Source organism: Oncorhynchus kisutch, linkage group LG3 (assembly GCF_002021735.2).
Source record: "Oncorhynchus kisutch isolate 150728-3 linkage group LG3, Okis_V2, whole genome shotgun sequence".
Classification (NCBI taxonomy): domain Eukaryota; kingdom Metazoa; phylum Chordata; class Actinopteri; order Salmoniformes; family Salmonidae; genus Oncorhynchus; species Oncorhynchus kisutch.
The window spans coordinates 56,718,723-56,730,263 of record NC_034176.2 but is presented as its reverse complement, the minus strand read 5'-3'; the positions used below and the strand labels follow the sequence as shown (position 1 = coordinate 56,730,263).

The following is an 11,541-nucleotide window of genomic DNA, read 5'->3' as shown; positions in this document are numbered from 1 at the left end:
TTGTCCACTTACAAAATACAGCTGGCAGAGCGCTATAGTGTATTATGCAAGGGACTGTTTGTTCACCGATCCATTCACTCAACTTTAAACCTTTTTGTTTAGGTTGTAATCGGCATTTATACATTATAAATGTGCGAGCTTTAAAGGACATTGACCCAACCGCATGCAACTGATCTATACACTCAAAGTGTAGGCTATGCGTTGATAGGCTATGATAGTCACACTTCAGTGTTTTGAGTTTGGATGTGGCTGTTACCCGTAACTGCACATTTGTAAAACAACCCGATACAAACCGTAGAAGCTATACACTTGATACCCCTATTTGAAATCTATTTTGTGAAAAGGAACACGGTGATAACATTTTAGCATGCTCTAGGTCTAGGATTTTGCAGAGTGCACATGACCTAAAGTCATACTTGACTATGTATTTTATGAGTAAAATCATTCAAAGCTGTATTCGATTTGTTTCATATTTCTTCAGTGCTGAAACTGAGCATTTCCACAATTTTGTTCATTTGAATATCATCCACTTGATGATATTTCAAGTTTGATTTGGCCAGTGTCTATCTTTTTGCCTATAAAGGGAGAAATCATCCTGGTTTGATCTTCTATGATGCTTACTACTAGCAGTTTCTGCTGATGCCAAACTCGAGGACCTCCTATATCACGTGGGTTGCGTTAGCCAGGCTAACTGGCAGTAGGTGAACAAATCAGCCATTTCAGTGACTATCATTTCTTTATCGTTTTCGTTCTGCTGGTGAAAGAACATTTTAAAGTGAATGTCACTAATTGTGTCATGTGTTTACCAAAAAAATGGTATAACAATTTTCCAATAGACTCAGGGGTGGATGTTTTCCAGGTAGGCTACGTCACTTTTATTTTAACGTCAATAGATCAATAGGCCTACTTCAAAGGCCTATCACTCTTGTGGGATAGAAGTCGTGATTTTAACTTTTGCTAATTATTTCACGGCATAAATACTTGCTGATGCGCAACAAATATTATTTGAGACCGTCTCACACAATTTGGAAATTGTGTCTATATTTATATAAGCACCATTTAGTTCACGTCAATATGTCACTCCTCAGTCAAGTTATTTGACCACTTGGAAGATGCTCAACAAATAAAATATTTGAAAACCAAAATAGTGAAATGTCTCTTTGGCTGAGAGGTCATGGTAAGCAGTGCAGACGGCCTGCACAGGACAGTGACAAATTGCCTCCCACAGGTTATGTGAAGGTGGAATTCCTGGCCACACCAATTCGACAGGCATGAGGGCCTGTCTCCTGTTGGCGAGACAATGAATACCTGCTATTTTAATTTGGTGGGACATCTTTCACTGATTTGTTAAGATGACATGTTCAAGCAACAATAATAGTAGCTTATTCAAATTCTTCGATTTCATCTTTGCATCTTGATCACTCCTCTTCGTTGTATCATTATTTTGACGATTGCGTGGTTATTATATTGAATTTGCTCAAATTATGACTTGCTGTTCATAAGCTCATTATTGATTTGATATAGGTCACATTTCGTGTCGTATATGCGTATATAAGCGTTTGATGTTTCAAAGGAAAAGTATTTGCTGATATTTGCTGAAAAATCCAAATTGGTGCCACATTTGATGTGCATTGCTTAATTTTTACAATCGTTGTTTAGCGGAAAAGTATACAACGTTGAATGTTAATGTTTCACGTTATAAACGTTTGGGCTAAATAATAAATTGCAAAAAATATATATATTTTGTCCTTTTCTGTAAAGCGTTTGTATTATTAGGAAACCACTAGCCTAACGTCCTACCCCTAGGGTGCAGTGTCTACAAGTTAACACAATAGATGCTTTCCATAGATGGGGGGGAAAAGGGAGTCTCTGCTTCTCATTACCTGTGATAGCCTATGGCTTATCCCACCCGTCTGCCGTAGTTGTGGAATAAAAGGCCTTCAATCGCTGGATGTCATTACAGGTTTTACCGCGTCGACAGTGGGAGGGGAAGTTTGCTAGCGCGCTAATGAGCATCTCCCCTTGACATGGCGACACATTGTGTTGTGCGGGTCAACAGAAGTCGCCCGGTCGAGACGCAAACTCTTAACTACTGAGCTTTTGTTTACTTACTTAATGCCACTGAACTAATAAGAGCGCCATGTGCCTGAATAGATGTTCTGCCGGAGCACGGAGGGGAACAGGAGAAACACATGATCTGTGTGGGAATATGCGGAAGGGGCCAAGCTGCATGGTAGCCTCAATTTCTACAATTGAAATCCGTTTGAACTAAATCAGTTTGAACTCCTGATTTCTGTATGCTTCCTATTAGGTTGAATGAACATGTCCCATAAAGCCGATATCAACATTTAATTGGAGGGTATCAACAATTCATTTAAAAATGTTGTACTTTGTTTGTGGACCGGGTGTAATTGTGGGTCTAAAATATAGGCCTGACGAATAACTGCAACTGGGTTATCATGGCAGACTAGCCTAAAACCTTTTACATGCAAATTAAATTAATCCTGTCTCTTTATTTTCCTCTTACAAAATGCCAGTGGGTCACACATTGATGATTGGTTCATTATACTGAACAAAAATATAAACGCAACATGTAAAGTGTTGGTCCCATGTTTCATGGTGCTGAAATAAAATATCCCAGAAATGTTCTATATGAACAAAAAGCTTGCTTCTCTCAAATGTTGTTCACAAATTTGTATACATCCCTGTTAGTGAGCATTTCTCCTTTCCCAAGATAATCCATCAACCTGACAGGTGTGGCATATCAATAAGCTGATTTAACAGCATGAAATTGCACGCACCCTAAACTTGAGACTTCTGTGGCATTGTGTTGTGACAAAACTGCACATTTTAGAGTGGCCTTTTATTGTATCCTGCACAAGGTGCACCTGTATTTCAGCAGAAATTAACATTAAATTAACACAGGTGCACCTTGTGCAGGATACAATAAAAGGCCACTCTAAAATGTGCAGTTTTGTCACAACACAATGCCGCAGAAGTCTCAAGTTGAGGGTGCGTGCAATAGGCATGCTGACTGCAGGAATGTCCACCAGAGCTGTTGCCAGATAATATAATGTTAATTTCTCTACCATAAGCCGCCTTCAATGTAATTTTAGAGAATTTGGCAGTACGTCCAATCAGCCTCACAACCGCAGGCCACATATAACCACTCCAGCCCAGTACTTCCACATCGGGCTTCTTCACCTGCGGGATCGTCTGAGACCAACCACCTGGACAGCTGATGAAACTGAGGAGTATTTCTGTTTGTAATTTAAGACCTTTTGTGGAGAAACTCATTCTAATTGGCTGGGCCTGGCTCCCCAGTAGGTGGGCCTGGCTTCCAATTAGGTGGGCCTATGGTTGCTCCCCTGCTCAGTCGTGTGAAATCCATAGATTAGGGCCTAATACATTTATTTCAATTGACTGATTTCCTTATCAACTGTAACTCAATGAAATTGTTGCATTTATATTTTTGTTCAGTATATATAATTCTCATCTAATGCTCTCTTGGGAAATATATATTTTCGTCAGCCAGCGGATATTAGGGTACATCAGAATGTAGATTTTATTGTCCGGCTGATAAATGCATGTCTTTGTAGGGTGACTGCTTAGCCTATGGAGATGAAGATAAGATTTGTCCCGTCAGATTAGACGAGATGCAGCTGAGTGTTGAAAATAGGACAGCTGGCGGGGAAAGGCGAAGGCTAATTAAAGTACTTCCACTTATCTGAAGTCCCACATTCCTGTTAAGTAATATTAGAGTTTGGCATTCATAACAAACTATAGCAACGTGTTACACTTTCTATCACACGGTTTCTTTTTCAGGAGGGATTTCCTTGTTTATTGGATCTGAGGCTTTGGTCGACACAGGTTCCCCCAGAGACGTTCTATTGTCATGCTCAGGAAGCTTTCAGAACCTCAAGGTATAGGATAACACTTATTTTATATGCTCCTATAGATTGAGCAACGCACAGTCAGTGGTTGGTTGCTAGGTTCAGTTTTTCATCTAAACTTCAATTGAACAGTCAATGACCAGATTCAGTGCTTGCAATTTTTTTTTTAAATGCTCAATTTGAAAAAAATATCTTACTGTATCCCTAACACTTTTTCTCTCATTAAAACAGGTGCAGTCACTCTGAGTGAGAAGGGTACAGCACACAGAAGGGATTGGTTCCCCTGAGAGAGTTCCATTCTGCTGGAAGGCCATGAGAGCCATTCTACTTCAGGACTGTGGGATCACACTATTTTGGAATGATGAAAGCAAGCTACAAAGTCCTGGTACTTGAAAATAAAGAAACAACCATTCAGCTTTTAAAATATACATGTTGCCATCAATAGCCTATATTATTTTGAAACTGTAAAAATCACCTTACATTGACAGAAGTAACTCTGATGCTAAAATTAGACCTCCCTCTTAACCAGAATCTCTTTTAAACACAATGTTTACAGGTTAAACATTTCCATATGACATGAATCCAAATACTTAATAGTTTATTGTTTACATGTTACAGTGTTCACTATAGCCTCATGACGACATTCACCGTAAAATAATTGATTGGTGGTGAGAGAAATCATGACAATTACATATTTGTGTTAACATGGAGTGGAACAAAGCTGTATCCCCCCATGCTCTGAACAGAACAGCAATCTATGAGTAACATGGAAGGCCAAAGCTAGGTTCTACCTGGTGTAGGAACAGTGAGGTCAGGACTGACAGAGATGAACCCAACCTGGGGTGAAGTGCAAAACATGGTCATGGTTATGGTTAGGACAAGACTGAGTCTGAGTGGTCTCATGCCCAAAAAATTGACAGAGGATTCGGTAAGTACATTTGATGTAGTTTGTCTGTTCAGTTGTACTAGCTAGTTACACCAATTAACAAAACATGGTAATGTTTGACAAGTCAGATTGACCATTTTGTTTTGACAATATCTATTGTTTGAGTGAGGGGCACGCCTGGTTGGTTACAACAAAGTTTTAAAATTATAACATTGGTAAATGTAGAAACAATCTCATCAATAACTTAAAACACAGGTACCAAATAAATATTCATATCATTAGTAATATACAAAGTACTTCTCGCAGTTTACAGACAGACTATCACATCATAAGTACATTTCAAAATAAATGTGTTCCCATGTTTGTTTTGACTTGTTTTCTTTTTATGTTCGTATGAAAAAGTGCTTTGCTGTATTTCTATTTCTCTGGAGCACACCACCTCCTTGGTATCTGTAAGCACTAGAATGATAGAGCACACCACCTCCTTGGTATCTGTAAGCACTAGAATGGTAGAGCACACCACCTCCTTGGTATCTGTAAGCACTAGAATGATGGAGCACACCACCTCCTTGGTATCTGTAAGCACTAGAATGATAGAGCACACCACCTCCTTGGTATCTGTAAGCACTAGAATGATGGAGCACACCACCTCCTTGGTATCTGTAAGCACTAGAATGATGGAGCACACCACCTCCTTGGTATCTGTAAGCACTAGAATGATGGAGCACACCACCTCCTTGGTATCTGTAAGCACTAGAATGATGGAGCATACCACCTCCTTGGTATCTGTAAGCACTAGAATGATGGAGCACACCACCTCCTTGGTATCTGTAAGCACTAGAATGATGGAGCACACCACCTCCTTGGTATCTGTAAGCACTAGAATGATGGAGCACACCACCTCCTTGGTATCTGTAAGCACTAGAATGATGGAGCATACCACCTCCTTGGTATCTGTAAGCACTAGAATGATGGAGCACACCACCTCCTTGGTATCTGTAAGCACTAGAATGATGGAGCACACCACCTCCTTGGTATCTGTAAGCACTAGAATGATGGAGCACACCACCTCCTTGGTATCTGTAAGCACTAGAATGATGGAGCACACCACCTCCTTGGTATCTGTAAGCACTAGAATGATGGAGCATACCACCTCCTTGGTATCTGTAAGCACTAGAATGATGGAGCACACCACCTCCTTGGTATCTGTAAGCACTAGAATGATGGAGCACACCACCTCCTTGGTATCTGTAAGCACTAGAATGATGGAGCACACCACCTCCTTGGTATCTGTAAGCACTAGAATGATGGAGCATACCACCTCCTTGGTATCTGTAAGCACTAGAATGATGGAGCACACCACCTCCTTGGTATCTGTAAGCACTAGAATGATGGAGCATACCACCTCCTTGGTATCTGTAAGCACTAGAATGATGGAGCACACCACCTCCTTGGTATCTGTAAGCACTAGAATGATGGAGCACACCACCTCCTTGGTATCTGTAAGCACTAGAATGATGGAGCATACCACCTCCTTGGTATCTGTAAGCACTAGAATGATGGAGCATACCACCTCCTTGGTATCTGTAAGCACTTGAATGATGTCCAGTTCTTACACGCATTCATTTTCCCACATTAAAGCTGCTGATAAATGAAACTGATATTAAAAAATAACTGTACACATGTAAACATACATTATGATCTTTAAAAAGTTCCACAAGAACACAACTTTTTCCAGGTAATACAACAGTTGGAAGATATCCAGCTGTATTGACTTTAGTTGCATTCACAAGTGTATGTACAAAACAAAGACAAAACGTAACATCCTTTCATACTTGTGTATTGGTAGCTCTAACTTCAGATATATGTGCCTAACTCGAATTCCCAGGCAAATCTTGTGTTGGTATTGCAATAGTTGTAGGGGATGGTTCGAGTTGCATGTATGCCAAGCAAGGATTTTGGAGGGAACTTGTACAACAAAGTATAGTTGTGCTGCCACTGGCTGATCCAAGTATCTAAGGCAGATATTTCAGTAAGTTCATTTTTGGTCAGTTTCATGTGCCATGAACTGGTGTTCCTTAGCGGAGAAATAGGGCCTACTGCTCTCGGGCAGTGGCTAGTGTCAGTCAGTCACCAGGCCTCTTGGTTCTACCCTTTCTTCCCCTGACCCGGTGTCTCCGTCTCCGGTGCTCAGCCCGGCCCATAGGGGGACTCTGCTGTCCAGCTGGGTGCCTCTGGCTGTCACGGAGCTTTCGCACCATCTCATGGTCCTTATTGCCTAGCACTCGAGGCAGGAAAAGGGAGGCTTTGTCAGTGCTGCGCGTCTTAAAGCCCCTCCTTGGCCGGCCTTTCCCATTGATGGACACATACCACTGCCTCTTGGCACTGGCTCGTCGTTTGCCACTGCCACCCCCTGCAGGGGGCTGCAGGGTGGAGTGGTGTCTTGAAGCATAGGTGTTGTAGCCCAGCTCATGAATCCGCTCCAGGAACTCACACTCCTGGTTGAACACATCCTGAAAAAGAAAAAAAATGTTGATTTAACCTTTCATCATTGTCAATCAGTCCTTTCATTAATCCTTCATTTATGGCCCTGGACCAATGCTCAAATAGACCTGAATCTATGAAATCACAATTTCACATGATTACTGCATAAGCTATTCAATTAGGCCTCCTTGATTCACTGACACACACACACATGTTTGTTTTGCGATCTTTGAGGACCAAGCAATTGATTCCCATTCAAAATACTATTTTCCCTAACCCTAATTCTAACAGAAACCCATAAGCCTAAAATATACAAATTTTCCTTGTGCGGACCAGCGATTTGTCCCCACTTGTAAGGACTTCTGGTCCCCACAAAGATAGTAAAACCAAACACAGACACCCACACAAACACATTCCAATTGATTGGTCATATTGCCTTGCAATGCTGGGCTGCTTCAAACTCTTGAACTAGAGCAGTGACCAATTAGTTGGAGAAGTCGCACAAACCTCACGTAAGAGAGGTTGTTTAGGGAAATCCCTACAGTTTGGTGCAGTTTTACGCAAGATAAACACCACAGTGGCTAGGTGGACTCAAATAGCGCTCCTTTTTACCCGAATCCTCTAAATGCATATCTAGATATCTTGGCAAATGTGACTTAACACTTACCGATGCGTATAGACGTCCTTTATCATTCATGGCCAGATATCTCCCGGAAAATATCCCCTTTATCGCTACCACTCCAACATCAACTGCTGTGATCTCCATGATGCCTGAGAAGATGAGACCAAATGTTATGCATTGATGCATTCTGAAGAACATTTACGTCCAGCTGTAGGAGTAGTCGTACTCTCCTTCATGACGCTATCATTTTGATGACATGCAGTGGCTTCGAAGTTCTTGGGCTACATTACGCATAGAAAAACGTTGGGTTTATCTGGATAATAAACGTTACGCGTTTTGGTTAAATGTCGGATGTCGAAATACAACGACTATGAAATGTCAATAAAATAGCCCGTACTGTGTATCTTTTTTTAAATTGTTTGTTGAAATGTCATCACAAAAGTCCATTTGCGCGCAAATAATTTGGATAAATGAAAAGCCAATTGGATGTTTAGAAGATGTAAGATTGAAAAATATTACGTTTGGGTTTATTTGCTCTATCCTCATCCATTGATTTAGTCTATGTAGGGTATTCAGTGGTTTCGGGTAATCGTCTTTGATTGGATAAATACATCCGCTACGACTCAGCTATTGTGTCTCTCAATCTGTTTGACTCTGATGTTCATATGGAAATAGGCCTCATTTTAGTGTTTGGGTTTGGCTAATGGGAGCTCTGTTGTCTGATAAGTGACTAGGCCTAAGTGTTTAAATAAAACAGAGAACAAGTGTCCTCTGGTCACGTTTTCAAAGATCTACAAACATGATTACACTGCCCAAGTCAGAGGAAACCATTCAGTATACCAATTATCTGTGAACACCGTAATGTTGACCCTTTATGAAGTAGCCTGGAGGCAGTTTACTTGGGGAACAGCGGGAAGTGATCAGTTCGGTAAAGATTGCTTCACAAGTATGCTTCACAAGCTACCTACCGGTGTTTTCGTCTATATGATCTACTGTACCCCATAGGCTAATACTGTTTTATAGAGAGCATGCCTAACCTATTTTAAACCAACGTTGTCCCACAGAGGCAAATATATACACTTTACGGTCACCGCTTTAGCTATAGGTATCAAGATATACACACACTTTTCTACATCTTTAATGAAAAAAGTGGGAGCCAAATGTAGGCTATAGGCTACCACCTTAATACAGCTATGAATGAAAATCTAGTTCAAATCGCATGGAATGATACTTCCAGCGCCACACAATTAAAACAAAGTATTACATTCAACATATTTCCTTTATAATTAAGTTATTCAAATGCGTATAAAGATGGTGTTCATTAACCACATGAGATATTCAATATAAAACCAAATATATACACTCTTAGAAAAAAAGGTTCTGGATAGAACCAAAAAGGGTTATATTGCTTGCTTCATGTATTATGGTACCCCTAAAGGTGTTTATGTGTATATATATATAACCCTTTGATCAGAACCCTTGGGTTTAATATGGAACCAATTTCGGTTCATGGTAGAACATTAAGGGGTGCCATATGAAGCAAGCATATAACCATGTTTGGTTCTACCCCTAACCTTTTTTTTATAAGTGTAGGCTACACATATATAAAGGAAATACAAAATTAATTATAGCCTATACTTACTTAACTGGTTGTTTTCCTCAAGAGAACCGTCTATTTTCCCGCTTGGATGTATTTGCAAATGATATTTAGTTGCACAGTAAAGTTTTCTGCATCTTGGTGCTCCTCCGAGGTGCTCGTAGACTCCACCGCGTCCCCCAGCATCTCTCCTCTGCCTTGGGTCACACGCCTGGCCAATGGCACAAGGCGCCCCTGAAGTCCTAGCAAGCCTCGGAGACAGATAATCCTGCTTGCTTTGGTCCAAGAAACTCAGCAACAACAGGAGCTGAATTATAACCATTGTGGCATGGCTGTATATCGTAAGATTCTGGCAAGAATGGATAGAAATGGCATCCGGGGTCCCATTAAAGAGTTGGCGTTTGCCTTTGCTGTCGTGTCGGCAAAACGCAACGATCCTGCCCACGAAACATTGGCAAGTAGAAGTGCTCCTCTGCAGTCTCTTTATCTGAAGTGATTTGGTGAAGCCGTGGTCATCGATTAGAGCCGGCGCGTTGACAACAGTGTGGTCTCGTCCTGGCGTTGTCGTTACCTTTGCTCTCCCTACAGAGGACTGCAAAAACTTCTGGATCCTACAAGGAGCCTATCGTGAGATTTCGCTGATCGACAGCGTCCACAGATCTAAAAGAACCTTCCAGTGACAATAGCCTGAACTCCGACCAATTGATACAAAGGAAAGGGGGAGGCAAGGTATCAGCCTTGTGTGAATCAAGAGAGTGCAGCGTGGATAAAATTACACAGCATTACACACAGTGGCTTATTGCGGAAAACCGCATTTCAAAGAGCGTGCCATCTGATGGCAGGGGTTTCCTCTGAACTCCTCTTTTGAAATATAAATAAAAACTAATTATACATCCCACATTATACACTGTGGTTTAAGACATGTGCGCCTATCCAAGTGCCCTATCAATTCAGTCTAACAGGTGAAGGTCTTACATAAAGGTTTGAAGATGTTTTTGTTTATTTTCAATTATCCTAACCAAGCACCCCCAAGGATCAGAGAACCAACTTTTTAAGGTTCAGTTTCTTAGAGCCTATTAGGTCAATTTTAAAATAGTGTCTCTCATAATATTATAAATTAGGCTAGGGTTTGTTCAAGTGGTTTGATAAATTGAATCTAACTGGGCGTTTCAGAGCATTTCATTAGTTTGCCCATGCCTTCGGGTTTGTCAATTATTTGCATAATTAGGTTACATTTCAGACATTTTCCTATTGGATTTTGATCAGATAATCTAACCAGCCTAATTTATGTGTTGTGTTTCATACTCTCAAATAATCGGAAAATATTCGTTTAAATATTAATTTCAGTCATTTTTAGGGTGGTCCAAATATCTCAAGTGACTGTCCTACCAATGTATTAACGCTAGCAGGTGTCATTAAAGATTACGCAATACATATTTTTATGAGCTCTAGTATTTTATCATTTGTCCGAATCTTTGTTTTGTTGAGATACTTTCACAACGGAATCTTCAAGCAGTGTGCTTCTGATGGAGAGCATCGCCTATCTCCAATAACGCATGAAACGCACGGGGACGGAGTGGCAAGCAACAGAATAACTTTTCGGAAACGACCTTTTGTCAGACCGATAGCCTCAGAATTTCGTATCATCGCCATCCCGGAGAGCAAACCGTTAAATTCCATTTTGACTTAACAATCGACAGCTTTTTCTGTAAATCAAAAGATGGAGAATAAACTTTACATTATATATTTCCAGAATATTTGAATACCCGGAGAAGCACCATTATTGGCATTAATCCAATGTTTGCGTCCCCATTGCGATCAAATATTTTTTATATTTGATCTCCTTCTGCACAATACGCTCATTAATTCCTCTGTCCCAGGCTATTATATTCCTAATATTAAGGATCCGGCTATGTTGTAGCCGGTGGGCGGAAGAGTAATACGCAAATGACTACTGCCAAAATTGCTTCCATCTTGTTCATATTATGGTCACTATTCTCGTAATTAGCACAGTCTACAAATCTCTCTGCCCTTTGGCGCTAATCCAGAGAATGCTATG

The 11,541-nt window shown here is 40.6% G+C and overlaps 1 protein-coding gene across 1 annotated transcript; it reads right to left on the bottom strand.

Annotated features, from left to right (window-relative positions):
- Positions 1 to 6,389: 6,389 nt before the first annotated feature.
- On the bottom strand, positions 6,390 to 10,048 carry fgf3 (fibroblast growth factor 3). The gene is made up of 3 exons (XM_020479187.2): positions 9,528 to 10,048; positions 7,931 to 8,034; positions 6,390 to 7,292 (listed from the first exon to the last, which is right to left on the bottom strand). Exons 1-3 carry the CDS (start codon positions 9,802 to 9,804, stop codon positions 6,906 to 6,908), a joined length of 768 nt encoding a protein of 255 aa, XP_020334776.2. The 5' UTR covers positions 9,805 to 10,048; the 3' UTR covers positions 6,390 to 6,905.
- Positions 10,049 to 11,541: the final 1,493 nt, after the last annotated feature.